Raw genomic sequence first — 21,579 nt, forward strand, 5'->3', positions numbered from 1 at the left:
GGGAAAAAAGCAGGATTACAAGAGGTTTTGTGAAAAAGTATTTTTTCTACAGCTTCTATACAGAATTCAATGTCTCCATAGTAACAGACCACAAACGTACCCAATGTTGTCAGATCCTGCAGCCACTCTTTCATTGTTCCCTTACTTTTTGCTACGCTATCAAATGTACACAGGGGACAATTTTATGAGGCTGACAGTTACTGTGATTACAATCACATATAGCAGCTCTCCTCTCATGACACAGTCAGAGAGGGGGGAGAGGGAATAGAGCAAAACTTACAGAACTTGGAAACGAAAGCGGCAAGAGATGTTTGTAATGGCACACCGCTCTGCTCTACTTCCCTACCAGATGGAGAAACCCATGTGGAAAGTTTTAGGAGGAACTCAAGAGGTTTCACACGTTTGCCAGTTTTGATCAAATCAGGGAGTCGATCGATCGGAAACAAGAGAAACACAACCAATTCTTGTCTGCCCTCAGATGCCTGGTTACAAGTTTTTATTACAAACCACAAAGACAAGGAAAGTGGGAATGGCTTACATTACATTAGGTTACCTAAAAAGGAAGAGAAGTTGGGAAAAACAAAGTCGCAAATTATGTATTCTGCAGCATTCCTTAGACTGGTTATATCTAGTTTTACTATACTTTCAAAAACAAAAGAAAGCTTCATACAGAGACAGCTCTGTATTAGATACAACAAAATAACACTTATAAAGCGAATATTAAAATACAAGATGATCAATTAGATATATGAATTGTCTAAATGATAAAGCATAGTATAAATATTTACCATAACATACCCAACTTGTAATCAAGAGTAGATGCCGGCAATGAGATCAGCGAGTAGAACCTGGTTGTGTGTAATTACATGTCTTAGGGCAGACGACTGTATTATAAGTCCCGGTGCAAACCGACAAAACATTAGATCGCACCTGGACCAATGTTAGACTTGTGCAAAGCCCCATAGACTGAATTTTTCCTTGGACAATACACAAGAGGAAAAAAAAAAATGTAACAAAAAAACAGAATGCCTGAGTTTGATCAGATATTCGGATCGCACTCGGCCATACAAGTCAATGAGAGCATGGAAAACATCAGACTACACTCGAATGACATCAGAGTGCAGTCCAATTTCCACGCACTGATACAATCGAGAAATTATGTTCTCCATCTCCTCCCCACAACGAGCTCAAATTCTCTCATCCGAGAGAATCGGATGACACCATGATAACACACTGATCAGCGTTTGATCAGACTGTCATTTGCATTCGGATGGGAGAATCTACAGCTGCCTGCACGAGCCCTTACACAGAGAGAAAGCCGGGTCTGACATGCTCTACGGGTACGTTCTTTTTTTCCCTTGCATGACACCGCCTGCTTATGATTGGTTAATGTCATGCAGGGGAAAAATACATACTGGTGAAAGGTTGTCTAAGTATTGAATAGAATAATCAAGGCTGTACTTACACACTTGTGCTTTTACATATTCTACATACTGTTCCGGGCTTAGAGCTGGATGGCATTTTATGGGCTGTGGTGTGCCAGTGGAAGGAGGACGAAGGAAGGGATGATTGCAGATCCGAGTGGTGTGAATGGTCAGCACATAATTACAAGACTGAGGCTCATCCACCCGAGCGATATAGTCTCCTGAACCGTCTTCACACAAGAACTGCAATGACAACAGAACAATCAATTATATTTCTGACATTCATATAACTATTCTACCAAGCCCGACAATACAGAATATATACAGTTGAAACCAGAAGTTTACATACACTATATAAAGACACATATGCATATATGTCTCAATATCTGACATGAAATCAGAATAATCCTTTCCCATTTTAGGTCAATTAGGATTACCATAATGTTTACTATTTGCCAAATGCCAGAAAAATGAGCGAGAGAGAGAGAGAATGCAGTAATACAAATGCCTTAAAACAAAGTCAAAAGTTTACATACACTAAGATTACTATGCCTTTAAACAATTCTGGACTGCCCATATGATGATGTCGAGTGTTTGGAAGCTTCTCATTTTGTTTTTTTTTGGTAACATCTGAGTTAGAGACACACCTGTGGATGTATTTTAATGCACACCTGAAATACACTGCTTCTTTGTGAAGCATCATGGAAAAATAAAGAAATCAGCCAAGATATCAAGAAGAGAATTGTGGACTTGCACAAGTCTGGCTCATCCTTGGGTACAATTTCAAGCAGGGCTGTGGAGTCTGTAAGCCAAACACCCGACTCAATTTTTATGACACAGACTCCAACTCCACGACTGCGACTCCCTCATATATGGCTCATGTTTAAGTGATAAATTTACTGTAGCACAGATTCATCTCAGCTAAAAGTCTAGACCCTTAGATCAAGAATAGGACAGACATTTATAGGACATTTCATAACTTTCCCAAATTCTTATGAAAAAAATATTCCCCACAAACTGCATTGAACTACTGTACCCAATTTATTATATATTTTTTGGAGCCTGAGTCGGTCCATTTTATGCCGACTCCGATTCCAACTCAGACTCCACAGCCCTGATTTCAAGATACCTGGAGGTGCCTCGTTCATCTGTACGCAAGTACAAACAAGATGGGAATGTCCAGCCATTACATCGCTCAGGAAGGAGACGGGTTCTGTGTCCCAGAGATGAAAGTGCTTTGACCCGACATGTACATATCAACCCAAGGACAAAAGCAAAAGACCTTGTAAAGATGATGGCGGAAGCTGGTAAGATTGTGTCAATATCCACAGTGAAACGAGTACTGTATCAACATGGGCTGAAAGGCCACTCTGCCAGGAAGAAGGCATTACTCCAAACGAAATATAAAAAGCCAGATTAATGTTTGCAAATGCACACAGTAACAAAGACTTTAATTTTTGGAGACATGTCCTGTGGTCTGAAGAAACTAAAATTGAACTTTTTGGGCATAATGACCATCGTTACGTTTGGAGGAAAAAGGGAGAAGCTTGGAAGCCTAAGAACACCATCCCAACTGTGAAACACAGGGGTGACAGCATCATATTGTGGGGTTGTTTTGCTGCAAGAGGGAAGAAGGACTGGTGCACTTCACAAAATAGATGACATCATGAGAAAAGAAGATTATGTGGCAATACTGAAGCAACAACTCAAGACATCAGTCAGGAAGTTAAAGCTTTGGAGGAAATGGGTCTTCCAAATGGACAATGACCCGAAGCATACTGCCAAAATGGTAACAAAGTGGCTTAACCCTTTTCTGACGTATGACCTAATAGTACGTCTTGGTGACCTGGGCCGATTGGACCAATGACGTACTATTAGGTCATATGGCAATAGCGCCGCACACAAGCAGTGCGGGGCGATCGCTGCCGGGATCGGTCCCGCACCGCTCCCGGCACATTAACCCCCTCAATGCTGCGATCGAAGTCGATCGCAGCATTGCGGTGGCTAAGGGGAGGTGATCGCAATACTCACCTCCTTTTCTGGCCTCCAGCGCTGTCTGCCACGGCTTCCTGGATGTTGCCATGAAGACCCGATGTCGTCATGATAACATCCGGGTCACCAGACAGCAGGAAGATTCTTTGGTCATGCACAGTGCATCTTCAAACTATCTTCTCCCTGTGCAGCACTGACAGCCTGCATAGCACAGGGATGGTGCTGCATTCCTGTGCTATACAGGCGATCAGAATAAAAAAAAGTAAAAGTCCCAGAGTGGGACATAGAATAAAAGTCCAAAAAGTGTTAAAAAATCAAAAACAAAATAATTTTTTAAAAAAATATACATATATATAAAAAAAAAATAATCCACCAAAAATAAAAATATAATGTACCCATCAATAACTATTATGAAAAAAAAACTATAAAAAGTACACATATTTGGTATCGCCGCGTCCGGAACGACCTGACCTATAAAACTGTCCCACTAGTTAGCCCCTTCAGTGAACACTGTAAAAAAATAAATAAAAAAAACTAAGCAAAAAAACAATGCTTTATCATACCGCCAAACAAAAAATGAAATAACACGCGATCAAAAAGACGAATATAAATAAAAATGGTACCGCTGAAAAAGTCATCTTGTCCCGCAAAAAACAAGCTGCCATGCAGCTCCATCAGCCGAAAAATAAAAAAGTTATAGCTCTCAGAATAAAGCGATGCAAAAAAATATTTTTTTCTATAAAATAGCTTTTATTGTGTAAAAGCACCAAAACATAGAAAAACAATATAAATGTGGTACCGCTGTAAACGTACTGACCCGAAGAATAACGCTGCCTTATCAATTTTACCACACGTGGAGCAGCAAAAAAAAAAAAAAAAACCCATAAGAAAAAATTCTGGAATTGCTGATTTTTGTTTCGTTTATTCTGCCTCCCAAAAATCGGAATAGAAAGCGATCAAAAAATGTCACGTGCCTGAAAATAGTACCAATAAAAACGTCAACTCATCCCGCAAAAAACAAGCCGTCACATGACTGTCGGCCAAAATATGGAAAAATTATAGCTCTCAAAATATGGCGATGCAAATACTAGATTTTGCAAAAAAAATGTGTCTTTTAGTGTGTGACAGCTGTCAATCATAAAAAAACGATATGATTCTGGTATCGCACCAACCCAAAGAATAAAGTCGTCTAATCACTTATACAGCACGAGGAACGGCGTAAAAAATAAACTCTAGGGTTAGGGTTGTGATGAGGTTGTGATTTTTTTCAAGAGTAAAAAAAAAAAAAAATGACGACGATATGGCGACTAGTGTTGAGCGCAAGTGCTCGCCACCTGACTTGCATCGGGTGCTCGGGTATGCATTGAGTATCGCGGGTGCTCGAGTCTCCGCCCCATATGCTTCGCGGCCAAAAAAAACTCGCAGGGATTGCCTGCCATGCACGAGCGATCCCCGCATGTTTTTTTTTTGGGTGTCTAATAACCATGAAACATGCGAGCGGGGACTCGAGCATGTCACTCGAGCACACGCGATACATGGTGCATACCCGAGTACCCGATGCAAACTCAAGTAGCGAGCACTTGCGCTCAAGACTAATGACAACTTATTCAATATGATGACCTAATGTTATCAAATTCTGTGTCGTACCTCTGGGTTCAAAATGTTCACTATACCCCTTGATAAAATCCTTGAGGTGTGTAGCTTCCAAAATGGGGTCACTTGTAGGGGGGGGGGGGTTTCCACTGTTTAGGCACATCAGGGGCTCCCCAAACGCGACATGGCGTGCGCTCTCAATTCCAGCCAATTCTGCGTTCAAAAAGTCACACAATGCTTCTTCCCTTCTGAACTCTGCCGTGCGCCCAAACACTGTATTTTCCCCACATATGGGGTATTAGCGTACTCAGGAGAAATTGCACAACAGTTTTTGGGGTCCATTTTCTCCTCTTACCCTTGTGAAAATAAAAAAATTGGGGCCAAAACATTTTTGCGGAAAAAGTTAGATTTTTTTATTTTCACGGCTCAATGTTATAAACTTCTGCAAAGCACTTGGGGGTTCAAGGTGCTCACCACACATCTAGGTAAGTTCCCTGAGGTGTCTAGTTTCCAAAATGGTGTCACTTGTGGTGGGTTTCCACTATTCAGGCACATCAGGGGCTCCCCAAATGCAACATGGCGTCCGCTAATTATTCAAGCAAATTTTACATTCAAAAAGTCAAATTGCGCTCCTTCCCTTCCGAACCCTGCCGTGTGCCCAAACAGTGGTTTGCCTCCACATATGGGGTATCTGCTTACTCAGGAGAAATTGCACAACAAACTGCATGGTGCAATTTCTCCTGTTACCCTTATGAAAATGCAAAATTGGGGGCTGAAAAACATTTTTTGTGGGAAAAATATCAAAATTGTATTTTTACGGCTCAATGTTCTAAACTTCTGTGAAGCACCTGGGGGTTCAAGATGCTCACCACACATTAGATAAGTTCCCTGAGGGGTCTAATTTCCAAAACGGTGTCACTTGTGGGGGGTTTCCACTGTTTAGGCACATCAGGGGCTCTCCAAAAGCAACATGGTGTCCGCTAATTATTCAAGCAAATTTTACATTCAAAAAGTCAAATGGCGCTCCTTCTCTTCCGAGCTCTGCCGTGCGCCCCAACAGTGTTTTTTCCCCAGGTATGGGGTATCTGCGTGTTCAGGGGAAATTGCACAACAAATTTTGGGGTCCATTTTTTCCTGTTACCCCTGCGAAAATAAAAAAAATTGGGTCTAAAGTGACATTTTTGTGAAAAAGGTTAAATGTTAATTTTTTTCTTCCACATTCCAAAAATTCCTGTGAAGCACCTGAAGGGTTAATAAACTTCTTGAATGTGGTTTGGAGCACCTTGAGGGGTGCAGTTTTTAGAATGGTGTCACTTTGAGGGGTCTTTATGACAGAAAATACCAAAAAGTGACTTCAAATGTGATGTGGTCCCTAAAAAAATGGTTTGTAAAGGTTGTTGTAAAAATGAGAAATCACTGGTCATATTTTAACCCTTATAGCTCCCTAATAAAAAAAAAATGTTGGTTCCAAAATAAAATTGTGCTGATATAAAGTAGACATGTGGGAAATGTTATTTATTAACTATTTTGTGTGACATATCTCTCTGAATTCAAATTTTGAAAATTGCAAAATTTTCACCAAATTTTCGTTTTTTTTCACAAATAAACGCAAGTGATATCGAAGAAATTTTACCACTAACATGAAGTACAATATGTCACGAAAAAAACAATCTCAGAATCACCGGGATCCGTTGAAGCGTTTTGGAGTGGCCATCACAAAGCCTGATCTCAATCCTATTGAAAATTTATGGGCAAAGCTGAAAAGGGAGGTGCGAGCAAGGAGACCTACAAACCTGGATCAGTTACACCAGTTTTGTCAGGAGGAATGGGCCCAAATTCCGACCAACTATTGTGAGAAGCTTGTGGAAGGATATCCCAAACGTTTGAACCAAGTCATTCAGTTTAAGGGCAATGGTACCAAATACTAATGAAATGTATGTGAACTTTTGACTTTGCAGCAAGTAATAAAAATACCTTAAAACATTATCTCTCTCTCTCATTATTCTGGCATTTGGCAAATATTAAAAATTATGGTAATCCTAATTGACCTAAACGCATAGTGGGCACACAGCCTTAAGCGTTTCTGCAGCGGCAATTCCGCCGCAGAAACGCTTAAAAAACGCTTGGTAGAAGGTCTGCAATGGAAAAATCCGCAGCATGTCCATTAATTTTGCGGAAAAACGGCGTAATTTCCGCCATTGACTTGCATTTAATCATATAATATCCGCATGAGTACATGTACACATGCGGATATTAAGAGATTCAATGCGCGGATGGTACCCGGGTCTGGAGAAGAGGAGACTCTCCTCCAGACCAGGTACCATAGTACCTGTAGCTAAAAAATAATTTAAAAAAAAAAAAAAAACAACATTATACTTACCTTCTGATGGCCCCCGGTCTTCTGTACGGTGCGTCCGGTGTCTTCGTCGGCTCGAGGTGGTGTAAAAGGACCTTCCATGATGTCATTTAGTCATGTGACAGGTCATATTATAAGTATATGTTCACCTACCAGCAAGAACATGACCTAAACTCCGATGGGATCCTGACTCTACAGAGTCATCTTTTCAAAAATTCCACCACTCTTGGATTTTTTTTTTCCCCCCATTCGCAGTACTTTATATGGTTAAGTGTTATGGCTCATGGAAGGAGGCAAAAAAAAAAAACCTGTCAGTGACCTTATAGGGTTAACAACCACATGAATATGGAGGCTAAACTACTTGTGCACAGACAAAAATCTCCACGACATTGTGTATTAGGGCAGGTGCAGACGACAGTTTTCTCTCCATTCAAGAAAAATTGGTCCGATTATGCTAATCAGACTGATTATAGTGAGATCGATTTTATTGGAGGTGAAGAGAAAAAAAAATTTTCACCACCTTCTCCATTAGGTCAATCCGTGACAATTGGACCCATAGATATGACTGGGCGAATGCCATCTGATTCTCGGAGGCAAATTGTGCACGTTTTTTTTTTTTTTTTCCCCTAGGACCACCTAGTCAGAGTGGGAAAAAAAAAAAAAAAACAGACATCTGCATGGTCCCATAGAATAACATGGGTAATAGTGCGATCTGTCAAAATCACGGAGAGCACTCGTCCCGATTAAAATGGTCGTCTGCGCGAGCGCTTACATCAGGTTACACATTAAGTGGAGCACTGACAAACCCACAAATCATATTCTTACCCGGACTTCGGTTTCGCGCAGCTTGCCGTTCAGATCACACTTGGAGCCGTTCACATACATCTGGCTGTGGTAACGCTTTAGTCTGTGGTGTTTTGATGCCTTAATAGAAGAGAACTGCAAGTCAGCAAAGGGATGAAAGATACTACACATGTACAGTGAAGACTCTACCACATGATGACCCTGAAAAACATTTTCCATTGTTGTGTCTGTAAATAAAGTAGCAGTCACGTTTAGTCACATCATGTGCAGAGCAGCGCTCCTCTGTGTAAAGGAAAAAAACTGGATAAAAGCGAACAAGACCGCACTAGGTGGGAACATTAAGCTCCTACAGAAGATAGGAATGGCGTCTTACAGGAATGACTGCATTATTGTAATAAAATAGAATTAACTCTTCTTCCCTGGTATTCTTATTTTTACATTTTATTTTTTTTCCCCCAAACCCGAGGGTGCTATATCTCACTGTACATGCAGAGATGGGAATTGATATAGGTGTACACTCAGATTGGCCAATCACAAATACTGACTGTTAGCTTAAAGGAATTTTCCACTTTCAACAAATTTGTGCCCAAGCGAGTGCATACTTGTAAAACAAACTCAGATACGGTCCACCGCCGAGGTCTAACATACCGGCTCTCCGCCACTGCTGTGTTTGGGCTGCAGCGTTGACGTCACGTCTACAGGACACAGCTAATCAGTGAAAGTAGCAGCTCTGCAGATGTAGACACAAGCCGCTGAGCTCAGTGATCGGCTGCAGCAGTCGTGTGCTGTAGACGTGATGTCACCACTGCAGCCAAAACAGACTGGAGCAGTGGCTGAGAGCTCACGCTGGACCTGAGAAGGGGAAATACTGTCTCCATTTGTTTTACAAGTATGCAATCAATTGGGCGCAAAGTTTTTTTTACAGTAGAAAACCCCTATAACTTTTCATCCCTGATCTCATCCCTAAATTGTTGATTTTCTCTAATATGAGGGGACGCATGTAAGGAATGAACACACCCTGGCATGTTCACATGTGAAGTTTCTGCTGAAGATTTGCGGAACTAAACAAAGGCTCATATCTCCGGAACCGTATGGCCAATTTAAGGCTACAATCCCACAATGAGTTCTTTTACGGTGAGCATTTTCAAAAAAATTTAAGTAACCTGTTTTACTTAATAGGGGCAGAAATTCTGCAGAAAATCTGGATCATCAAAAACGCAACAAAAGCTCATCATGGAAACGTAGACTAAAACTTTTTTTTTTTTTTTTACACAACTCAGCACTAAAAACTCAGAAAAATCATTAACAAAAGGCTGATTTTTAATGCATACCCTTTTAATTATTTTTTTTTTTTTTTTTGGGGGGGGGGGGGTGGAGGGGGACGCGACAACTGACCTTTGCAGTTTCATTATTCCAGTCAAATTCGGACAGATAGTGTCCCAGATACAGTATATCCCCCTTTACTTCAGACTCTAAAGAAAAAAAAAAAAAAACACCATAAAAGTCCTTGAAGTTAATGGTCCCAGAACTCTGGACTATATATCATAAGTGTCCGTGTTAAGGCAATTATTCTATACCAGACTCACACAGGAACAGCAGCAGATAAATACAAGATACATGAACTGCTTTATATTGGGGCTCTATTCATTAGGTGATTGCAGAAATTTCAGACGCCCATTAGCGGTAGGGATCATTTAAAGGACCACAGATCGCACATATGGGACTTTTGGCAGAGTCTTGTTATATACAGTGGGGAAAATGAGTATTTGATACACTGTTCACCTGTGAGAGACAGAATGTAAAAATAAAAACTAGAAAATCACATTAATTATTTAAAAATCATACAAATTGCATGAAATAAGTATTTGATCACCTACCAACCGGCAACAATTCTGGCTCTCACACTCCTGCTAGTTTTTCTTTAAGAAGCTCTCCTACTCCGCACTCATTACCTGTATTAATTGCACCTGTTTGAACTCGTTACCTGTTTAAAAGACACCTGTCCACACACTCAAATCACACTCCAACCACTCCACCATGGCCAAGACCAAACAGCTGTCTAAGGACACCAGGGACAAAATTGTAGACTTGCACAAGGCTGGGATGGGCTTCAACACAATAGTCAAGCAACTTGGTGAGAAGGCAAGAACTGTTGGAAGAAACACAAAATGACTGTCAATCTTCCTCGGTCTGGGGCTCCATGCCAGATCTTGCCTCATGGGGTAAGGATGATTCTAAGAAAGGTCAGGAATCAGCCCAGAACTACACGGGATGACCTGGTCAATGACCTGAAGAGAGCTGGGACCAGAGTCTCAAACATTACTGTTAGTAACACACTATGCCGTCATGGATTAAAATCCTGCAGGGCACACAAGGTCCCTCTGCTCACGCCAGCACATGTCCAGGCCTGTTTGACGTTCGCCAATGACCATCTCGATGATCCAGTGGAGGCATGGGAGAACGTCGTGCGGCCAGATGATACCCAAAAAAAAAAAAAAAAACGGAATTAGTCTTACCGGTAATAATGTTTCCAGGAGTCCATGCTGACGGCACTATGGAGGTCGTCCTTCCTATTCTTTACAGGGACAGGAAATGTGAGAGGTTAAAAGCCCCTCCCACCACCCTCTCCTCAGTGTTTTTTCAAGTACCACACTGGATGGATGCTAAATCTTGTTTATTTTAATTTTTATACATTTTAGGATGTACATTGCAATATACCAAGAAGGGAAGGGACTAACTGTGCCGTCAGGATGGACTGCTGGAAACATAATTACCGGTAAGACTAATTCCGGTTTTCCATTACGTCCATCCTGACGGCACTATGGAGAATACAAAAGTATGGCAACTCTAGGGAGGGACCACAGCCAGTAAAACTTTTTTGGCCGAACCCTAAATGATGACCTGAGACAACATCTAACTTATAATGTTTACAAAAAGGTGCTTATGTTAGACCATGTGGCTGCACTACAGATTTGCTCCGCCAAAGCCCCTGCTCTATCTGCCCAAGAGGTGGAAACTGCTCTGGTGGAATGGGCCTTCAATTCCATAGGGGGGAGATCTATTTTCTGAACTATAGACCCCCCGAGATAGTAGAAGTAATCCATCTGGCTATAGTCTGTTTTGAGGCTTCCCCCCCTATTCTTACCCCCATATTGGAGAAATAAATTTTGGTCCTGTCTCCAACCCTTAGTCGCCTGAAGGTAATTACTGACTGACTATCTCACATCCAAGGAATGGAGAGACTGTTCCTAGCGTTTTGACAAAATAGGGCAAAATTACTTCCCAATTAAGATTTTTGGTGGAGACAACCTTTGGTCTAAAAGCTGTGTTAAAGCTAAGCACTATACGGTCATCTAAGATACGAAGATAAGGATCCTGAATAGAGAGGTCCTGTATATCCCTATTCTCTTCGCTGAAGTTATCGCCACTAGAAAAGCCGTTTTGAGTGAGAGACTTGCAATAGAAATATCTTCCGCTGGCTCTTACGGGTGTTTACATAGAGCATTAAGGACTAAGTTTAGATCCCAGGGAGCAAGACATTTCCTAATTCTGGGACTTAGCATCTCATCCGTGGGTGGTCAGATTCCTAAAAGCCATCCAGAGGCTAAGGGATAGTCAAAAAATACCGTTAGGGCCGAAACCTGAACCTTCAGCGTACTGGGTCTCAACCCCTTATTAAATCCCGCCTCAGAAAGAAAATGTAACATCAACTGATTTTCACTGTCCTTTTAAAGGAATAGAAGAATCCAAGTTATCTGTAAACAGAAAGATTGTGAGGGAATATTTAGCTAACATAAATGAGTTCAAGTCTCCAGGTCCAGATGAATTACACCCCAGAGTACTGAAGGAGATCGTAGAAGAAATTTTAGAACCACTCTCCATAATCTTTGAAAATTCTTGGAGAACAGGAGAAGTCCCAGAAGACTGGAGAAGAGCAAATGTTGTTCCTATCTTCAAAAAGGGGAAGAAGGTGGACCCAGGGAACTATAGGCCGGTGAGTCTGACTTCTATACCAGGAAAGATCTTTGAACAAATTATTAAACATCATGTATGTAAGTACCTGGATAAGAATGAAGTGATTAACCAGAGTCAGCATGGGTTTGTAACTAACAAGTCATGTCAGACTAACTTAATTTCCTTCTATGACAGAATCACTGACTGGGTGGATCAGGGAAATGCTGTAGATATAGTATATCTTGACTTCAGCAAAGCATTTGACAAAGTATCTCACACCATCCTTATTGAAAAAATGACCAAGTATGCAATGGACCAGGCAACTGTTAGGTGGATTCATAACTGGCTTAGTGATCGGACTCAAAGGGTGGTTGTAAATGGCTTCACATCCAGCTGGATGAATGTCTCAAGTGGGATACCACAGGGCTCTGTCCTGGGACCTGTATTGTTCAACATCTTCATCAATGATTTAGATGAAGGAATTGAGGGTAAACTGATTAAATTTGCTGATGACACAAAGCTAGGAGGGATATCTAATACTAGAGAAGAGAGAGAGAGGATTCAAAAAGACCTAAATAAACTGGAGCAGTGGGCAGCAACCAACAGAATGGTTTTTAATCAGGGAAAAATGCAAAGTACTACATCTGGGCAATAAAAATGAAAAAAGCATATACAGAATGGGAGGAATAGAGCTAAGCAACAGTACATGTGAAAAAGACTTAGGTATACTAATAGATCATAGACTGAACATGAGTCAACAGTGTGATGCAGCAGCAAAAAAGGCAAATACAATTCTGGGATGTATTAACAGAAGCATACAGTCTAGATCACGTGAAGTCATTATCGGTCTTTACTCCTCTTTGGTCAGACCTCATCTGGAATACTGTGTACAGTTTTGGGCACCACATTTTAAAAAAGACATAGACAAACTGGAACAAGTTCAGAGAAGAGCGACCAGAATGGTGACTGGTCTGCAAACCATGTCCTATGAGGAACGGTTGCAGGATTTGGGAATGTTTAGCTTGCAAAAAAGAAGACTGAGAGGAGACTTAATAGCTGTCTACAAATATGTCAAGGGCTGTCACATTGTAGAAGGATCATCTTTATTCTCATTTGCACAGGGAAAGACTAGAAGCAACGGGATGAAACTAAATGGGAGGAGACACAGATTAGATATTAGAAAAAACTTTTTGACAGTTAGGGTGATTAATGAGTGGAACAGGCTGCCACGAGAGGTGGTGAGTTCCCCTTCAATGGACGTCTTCAAACAGAGGCTGGACAGACATCTGTCTGAGATGATTTAGTGAATCCTGCTTTGAGCAGGGGGTTGGACCAGATGACCCAGGAGGTCCCTTCCAACTCTACCATTCTATGAAGGAAATCTAATATTTTAGGAATCTATTTCTGCATTGCCACTCTCAGTACAGAACCTTCTCCAAATCTTCATATAGATTGCAGAGGTGACTGGTTTTCTGCTTGCCTGCATCGTGGATATTACTTGGTCCGAGAGACCACGAGCCTTTAGGATCTCCCTTTCAGGATCCAGGCTGATAGCTGGAGTCTCTTCAGATCGTGATGAAACACCGGGCCCTGGTTGAGGAGGTCCTCTCTCAAAGGCAGAAGAATGGGTTCGTCCTGTGCCATCCTCTTCAGCGGGGAAAACCAACTCCTCTTCGGCCAATAGGGTACTATTAGGAGGACTTCTGCTTGGTCCTCCTGAATCTTCCGAAGAGTCCGTGATATTAATGCTATAGGGGGAAATGCATAGGCTGGACTCAGGCTCCAGCTGTGATTCAAGGCGTCCACACCCTCTGGTCTGTCTGCTGGATTTAGGGAAAAAAACCTTCTGACCTTTGCATTTTTCCTTGTTGCAAAAAGGTCTATTTAGGGAAATCTCCAACGGACAACTGCCGATACACCTCGCTGTTTAGCTCCCATTCCGTTGGTAAGCTCTTCTGTCTGTTTAGATAGTCTGCCATTATGTTTCTGGTTCCTGCTAGATGGACCGCCGAAATGGACCAGATCGTTCTTTCCGCCCAGGAAAAAATCCTTGTGGTTAGGTCCTGGAGTGCTGGGTGCCTTGGGTCCAACTGGTGTCGTAGGAAGGAAACTGCTGTCATGTTGTCTGACAAGATCTTCACGTGCTGATTCCTTAACAGAGCTTTGGTGCGCTTCAGCGTCTCCCAGATCGCACGTAGCTCTCTGTAATTTGATGAGCATTCCTGGATTTCTGTTGGCCAAGAACCCTGAAGAAATTCTCCTTGTAGATGTGCTCCCCATCCTGACCTGCTTGTGTCGGTAGTAATGGTGACACAAGGGGATGTTATCCACGGGATCCCCTTCTTCAGATTTTCTGGTCTTAACCACCAAATTAGAGATCACCTTACTCTTGGGATAAGCAGATCTCTCTGTCTGAGGTTACCTGCCTTCTGTCCCAGGCGGATAAGACTGCTCTCTGGAGATCCCTTGAGTGGAATTGGCTCCAGCAGACACATCGGATGCAAGATGTTAGGATGCCCAGTACCCTCATAGCCATCCTGATGGATTTCCGTCCTTTTAGAAATCCCCATACTCTGTCCCTTACCGCCCTCTGCTTCTCTTCTGGCAAGACAGATATTCTTGCTTCGGAGTCCAGAAGTACCCCCAAAAATATCTTCCTGGTTCCCGGCATCAAATTCGATTTTTTGCAAGTTGATAATCCAGCCTAAGTCCTGAAGAGTCGTGGCGGTTATGTTCAGGTGACTCCGAAGTTCTTCTTCTGAGCTGGCTATCAGAAGAAAGTCGTCCAGATAGGGTACTATGGTGATGTCCTTTTTCCTCAGGAAGGCAACAACCTCCGAAATCAGCTTTGTGAAGACTCTCGGCGCTGACGCTAGGCCAAAAGGAAGGAACTGAAACTGAAAAGTTCTTCCCTGAACCCTTACTGCAAAACGGAGGAATTTTTGACAAAGAGGGTGAATGCGAACATGGTAATACGCATTCTTTAAGTCTATTATACACGAATGCATCTTTGTCTATTAACGCGATAGTTGTCTTTATCGACTCCATTCTGAAACGCTTGTACCTTATCCAGTGGTTCAGGGGTTTTAAATTTATTATCGTGCGTGACTTTCCCGAGAGTTTCCTTATTGTAAACAATGTTGAATAATGCCCTCGACCTATCTCCTGTAGGGGAACCGGCACTATGACTCCCAAATCCAGGAGGTCCTGAACCTCTTCTGTCTGCAAGGGACCATTTAAAGAATGGGAGAGGGGGTCTGTTAAACTGAACCTTTCAGGTGGTGGTTGAATAAATTCTAGGGAATAACCCTGGGAAATTATTTTTAGAACCCATGGGTCCCGAGTTATCCCTGCCCAACTTCTGGCAAAGTAACTGAGACGCCACCCCAGGTTCATGGCGTCATTGCCTTTTGGACTAAGAACTGGAACCAAAGAGAGGGGCTCTACCTCTACCCCCTTTAGAGTAGCTCCATCTACCAGTTTTTCCCTTCCCTCGATACTCCTGTCTCTGGGGCGGGCGGGATTTCTGAAAGGGCTGAAATCTTTTAGGTTTTTCTTCAGGGAATCCCTTTTTCTTATCAGAAGCCTTTTCCAAGATATCATCTAGGATTGGCCCGAATACCATTAAACCTGAAAATGGGATGGCACAATTTATTTAGATTGAACATCCCCCGACCACGCCTTCATCCAGATAGTCCTCCGGGCTGCATTAGACAAAGTTGTTGCACGCCGTGAACCTGACTGACTCGGCGGAAGCATCTGCCATAAACCCCGTGGCCAATTTTAACAATGGTAGAGAATCTATTATGTCCTCTCTAGGAGTCTTATTTCTGATATGATCCTCCAGTTGGTCGATCCACAGATACATGGATCTTGCTACTGAAGTGGCAGATATGTTTGACTTCATTGTTGCCGCCGACGCTTCCCAGGCTCTTTTAAGTAGTCCATTCGCATTCCGATCTATCGGGTCTTTTAGACTTGATGAATCCTCAAAGGGAATGGATGTCTTCTTGGCTACCTTAGCCACAGGAACATTAATGTTTGGAACCTCATCCCAGGTCCTGATGTCCTCTGGTTCAAAGGGGAGTCGGAGCCTGAAATCGCGGGGCACCACCAGCCTTTTTTCTGCTTCTTCCCATTCCTCCAGGATCATCTCTCGGATATGGTGGTTTACAGGAAAGACTGTCTCTGAACCCGCAATCCGAGAAACATCTAATACTGTACAGACTGATTCTTCTGGGTTTCTTCAACCTGCATGGTACTTCTTACAGCCTTCAGGAGTTTATCCGTATATTCTGATAAAAATAAGTATCTTTTCCCTATCTCTGGAGTATCTGACACCACCTCCCCTTCTTCCTCTGGATCCGAGGAAGGGGGGAGAACATCTTCAGAACTTGCTTCCATCTCCCACCTGGGTCGTTTGGCACGGGGACCCGGCTGAGTTGTAGGAGCGGGAATTAGGCTGGAAACTGAAGCCTGCACCTCCTCTCTAATCATGGATCTCATTTTGGTTAGAAGGGTAGATCTTTCTTCCCTAACGATCTTTGAGGTGCAGGTTGTACATAAAGGCTTGCCGGAGCCACCAAGCTTCTTATTACATATGGCACATCTCCTAGGCTTCCCTGATCCTTTCTCCTTGGATGGGGTAAGTGTTGCCATGTCCTAATATCAATATAGGTGTACTAGTCTCTATACTAATACTCCCCCTCCCCCAGCCCCCTCATACGCTGTGTTTTACTCACAGACACCAGGGACTGCTCCTTTGGGGCCTCAGACCTAGCTGTATCCGCCATGGTGTAGCTTAATTCTGGGATTCCCCCCCCCCCCCCACCCCTTAACAGACCCCAGGTAGCTTTTATCCTACCTTGGTCCTTATGTCTCCAAACCGCCTTGCATTCCACCCTGGAACGCACGCCGGGACCGGAAGAGGATGGTCCGCGCACCCAGGTGATGTCACCGGAAGTGCGCCTAACTTCCGCCGGCCGCTATCTGCATATGAGCGGCGTCCCCGGCCGGCGCGAGCCGAGAGCCCCCACTCTGGGGGAAGCGGCTCGAGACCCCAGGAGCTCCTCCGCTTGACTGGGACATGGCAGAGTTACCCCCCTTGGGGGGGGGGGGGGTATCTGCCAACAGGCTTCTTGACAGGGGAAGGAGAGGCAGGAACCCCCGCCGATTCTCCTGGGCCCAAGTAAGTCTTTTCTTCCTGCGCTCTCCTCTCACACACCTGTCCTTTACAGGGACAGGAAAAACACTGAGGAGAGGGTGGTGGGAGGGGCTTTTAACCTCTCACATTTCCTGTCCCTGTAAAAAATAGGAAGGACGACCTCCATAGTGCCGTCCGGATGGACGTAATGGAACGTTCTGCTTTGGTCTCAACTCAACATGTTTGGAGGAAGAAAAGAGGAAGAAGGAGGAGTACAACCCCAAGAACACAGTCCCAACCATGAAGCATGGTGGGGGAAAGATCATACTTTGGGGTTGCTTTTCTGTAAAGGAGACAGGATGACTGCACCATATTGGAGGATGGAAGGGGGCATGTATCGTGCGATTTTGGCCAACAACCTCCTTTCCTCAGTAAGAGCATTGAAGATGGGTAGTGGCTGGGTCTTCCAGCATGACAATGACCCGAAATACACAGCCAGGGCAACTAAGGAGTGGCTCTGTAAGAAGCATTTCAAGGTCCTGGAGTGGCCTAGTCTGTTTTCGATTGTATCAAATACTTATTTCATGCAATAAAATGCAAATTAATTATGTAAAAAAATCATACAATGTGATTTTCTGTTTTTTTATTTTTAGATTCTGTCTGACAGAAAATTACATACCTCTCCATCCTTTGTAGGTGGGAAACGTTGTAAAATCGGCAGTGTATCAAATACTTAATATCCTATCACCCATGACAGCACCTACAATATGAGAGGGGATCCGCCCTTCCAGGACAGGAAACCTACAGAATAAAAGGGCGGCGCCTCTCCACCACCTCAGTTGGTTTCCTGTCCTTGAGGGGGAACCTTGTTAAAACGGCGGCAGAAGAAAGAAGAGAAGATTATTCCCAATGGGAGAACCTTAGACAGGCTTACCTGTTGAAGATCCGGATATGACTGAGCGGAAAAGCTGCTGTGGAACTGCGCCCCTATCTGGGGCGGCAAATCCAGCTCTGCACGTCAGTGAGAGAGCAGCCGTGGACCTGCGCCCCTGTCTGGGGTCGGCAGCTCCAGTTCCGTGCATCAGTGGAGAAGCTGCTGTGGAACTGCGCCCCTGTCTGGGATCAGCAGCTCCAGCTCTGCACATCAATGGGAGCACCTGTTGAGCTGCTCCCCTGCCTGGGGGTAGCAGCTCCAGCTTTGATCGGTGCACTATTGGAGGCGCCCCTGCCTGGGATTGACCACCCCAGTATTGCTCAGGCATGAACGGGTGGAGAGGAACAGGCCTGTGACTCGTTCCAGCCTCCGAATCCGTACAGCTGGTGGTGAGTGATCTTCGTGAATGTTTACCTTGTTTATGGGGCCCTTTCCTTGTTATGGTTACTAGGAAAGGCTGAAGGATGTTAGCGCAAAACTCAAAAATGGGTGTGTGTGCGCTCTGTAGGACCCCATCTGGGCCAAGGGCATCGTGCTTTAAATTTGGCTTCAGGACAGAAGCTGGACCTTAGACCTCTAGGCTAAAGTTAGCCACATGTCTGGGCCGCACAGAGCCTCATGATTGGCCTTCAGAATTTATCACAAAAATGAGCCTCAATCTGCTCAGTAAATGTTAAACTAACACTGAGGTTTTTACTGTTGTCCTCCAGTCTGTTTACTCCATCAATAGGACGGCACATGGTGTTAATACAGCACATGGTCTCTGTGAAGGTCTGCTGTCCAGCTGCGTCTCATCAGTTGGCTCCTTCAGGTGGGGCTAGTCTGACAATTGAGATTTACCACCCAAAGGAAAGGTTTATCCTTCATTCAGAGGGATTGCTCTTTTAAATAAAAATCTGAGCGCAGTGCCTCACAGAGCATCTTTGCGCTTCACAAAAAGCACATCATAGCGCTTTATATCACATCATAGTGCCTCACAGCACCTCTGGGCACATCATAGTGCCTCATGCCACATCTTAATGCCTCATAGCACATCTTAGTGCCTCAGAGCATAGCGCTTCATAGCACATCATAGTGCCTCATGGCACATCATAGCATAGTGCCTCATAGCATAGCGCTTCATAGCACATCATAGTGCCTCATGGCACATCATAGCATAGTGCCTCATAGCACATCATAGTGCCTCATGGCACATCATAGCATAGTGCCTCATAGCATAGCACGTTATAGCACATCATAGTGCCTCACAGCACCTCATGGCACATCATCGCGCGTCATAGCATAGCGCTTCATAGTACATCTTAGTACACCATAGCATGGTGCCTCATGGCACATCATAGCGTGGTGCCTCATGGCACATAGCATAATTACTCATAGCACATCACAGTGCCTCATAGCATAATGCCTCATAGCGCATCACAGTGCCTCATAGCACATTATAGTGTCTCAAAGCACATCGTAGTGCCGTATAGCGTCTCAGTGCTTTATAGTGCCTCATAGCACTTCATAGCGCCTTATGGCTCTTCATAGCATAACATATCATAGGGACTCATAGCATATCATAGTGCCTTATGGTGCATTCATAGTGCCGTATAGCGCCCGTTAGTACCTCATAGCGCTTCACAGTGCCTTTTAGTACCTAATGGGGCCTCATCGTGTCTCTCAGTGCTTCAGGGTGCCCCTGTGCCTTGTAGTGCTTTTATAGGGTGTCTGTGCCTCAGTCCCTCTTTGTAAAGGTACTGGTTCCACAACTAAGTTTATGTCTGACAAAACAAAGTTCAGCGACTGTAAACTGTGCATGGCAAGTTTACCGAATTCAGGGGGAAAAATATCCTAGCCTCTATTTTGAGACAGAGGGTAGCAGTATTCCTGGCTGGTGCTCAGCTGGCTCGGTGGAATGCCGATTGGAGGCAGGTGACAATAAGAGCGCTTCCTTAGTTTTGCAGGTTAATAATAAACCTTGTAGGTTTTCACTCTTAAAAAGGTAGGAAGCATCATGTAGTGCTCATACAGCCATTGTGGGTTTGGTCCAATCGAGTGCAGTTTTCTTGCTTTTTACAGGTTGCACAGAAGTCGTAAACATTAATATTTCTGGTCTTGTCCAAGCTCTGACTAAATAGGACAGACCCTGACTACTCAAACAGCTCAGCTAACACAGCTTGATCAAACAAAACAATATTTATCCAGGGTAACCACTGATACTTGTGGAGTCTGGCCAGTGTCTCTGATTAGCTCCAAGACACATACCATCTGCTCTGCTCTCCAGCAGTCTGACTAAGGTGAATGCCTAGTCTGCTCTGGTGCTTAGCTCTCCAGGGGCCCTAATCAAGACCTGTAAAGCTATTATTTAACCCAGTCCTACCTGGGTTTGCTACAACCCGAAGGGGCTGTTGAGATTCCTGCGAGTTAGATCATTGGAAATGGACTCTAGAAGAACTGCTAGTAAATCTGCAGTTCCAGATTGCAATATAGTAGTATAGGCGTTTAAGGAGGTATACAATCAGGCTCCAATTCACATGAAACATCAAATTTCCTGAGAATAGTTCTTGGCATAAAATGAGGATTTAGGCTTTCAGTTTGTGTCCTTCCATTCAGATGTTAATGAGCCTTAAGGCTTTATGGAGGATTATAGTAGTTAGGACAACTCTCATATCGAAGGAAGAGGCATTGACAATAGTTTACCTCAACCATTTCGGGATTATGGGCAGATCCGTTGAGTGCTGCAGAACTCACTGGGCAGTGAGTAAGAGTTGTTGTCTCCCAAGGTAGAATAAGGAGTCCTGCTATATGTCAAAATTAATAAGCAGTCTGGCCACAACTCTGGACAAGGCAATATTGCTGTTAATAACTAATCTCCTACATTCCAGTAGTAGCATGGTCACAGGTACACACCCGTGGGCTGCCTCTAAAGACCCGGTTCCTCTAACCTAAAGAAGCTTTAGGCAGTATATAAGAAAGCTCCATTCATCTATACATGGTCACCATGCAAAGGTCTTGTCATACAATAGAGTAGCTTTATCTCACATAAACCATTATGGAGGAACTCTGCCAAGATCCCTAATGGCACTTATGTCTAATCAGTTCAAATGGTGAAGTCTTTCCTTTTATCTTTAACAGCACCTCATATAAAGAGGAAGAGAATTGCAAGTGGACCTTTTTAGCCGTAGACTACTGGAACAGTGTCCAACCTTCATTGAATAAGCAAGGAATGTGAAAGTGAGCTTTGGATCTAGGCCCATTTTCAATCCAAAGATGGCACCCTGGGATGTGAATCCAGTGCTTAAGGCTGTAACAAGCCTTCGCTTGAACCCATGGATTCAGAGTCTTCACAATAAAGACTATTATCCTGGTGGCCCTGACTTCAGCATGGTAAGTTAGT

At 43.6% G+C, this 21,579-nt stretch overlaps 1 protein-coding gene across 2 annotated transcripts in view; it reads right to left on the reverse strand.

Annotated features, from left to right (window-relative positions):
- Nucleotides 1–21,579, reverse strand: part of OS9 (OS9 endoplasmic reticulum lectin) — a 72,401-nt gene that overhangs the window by 45,066 nt on the left and 5,756 nt on the right. For both annotated transcript variants that reach the window (XM_073663284.1, XM_073663282.1), the window contains exons 4-6: nucleotides 9,565–9,641; nucleotides 8,191–8,289; nucleotides 1,466–1,667 (exon numbers count right to left, since the gene is read on the reverse strand). In XM_073663284.1, the coding sequence (XP_073519385.1) occupies nucleotides 1,466–1,667; nucleotides 8,191–8,289; nucleotides 9,565–9,641 (378 nt within the window). The remainder of the gene's footprint in view (nucleotides 1–1,465; nucleotides 1,668–8,190; nucleotides 8,290–9,564; nucleotides 9,642–21,579) is intronic.

Source organism: Phyllobates terribilis, unplaced genomic scaffold (genome assembly GCF_046119375.1).
Source record: "Phyllobates terribilis strain yellow unplaced genomic scaffold, ASM4611937v1 Scaffold_2__4_contigs__length_985480577, whole genome shotgun sequence".
Taxonomy (NCBI): domain Eukaryota; kingdom Metazoa; phylum Chordata; class Amphibia; order Anura; family Dendrobatidae; genus Phyllobates; species Phyllobates terribilis.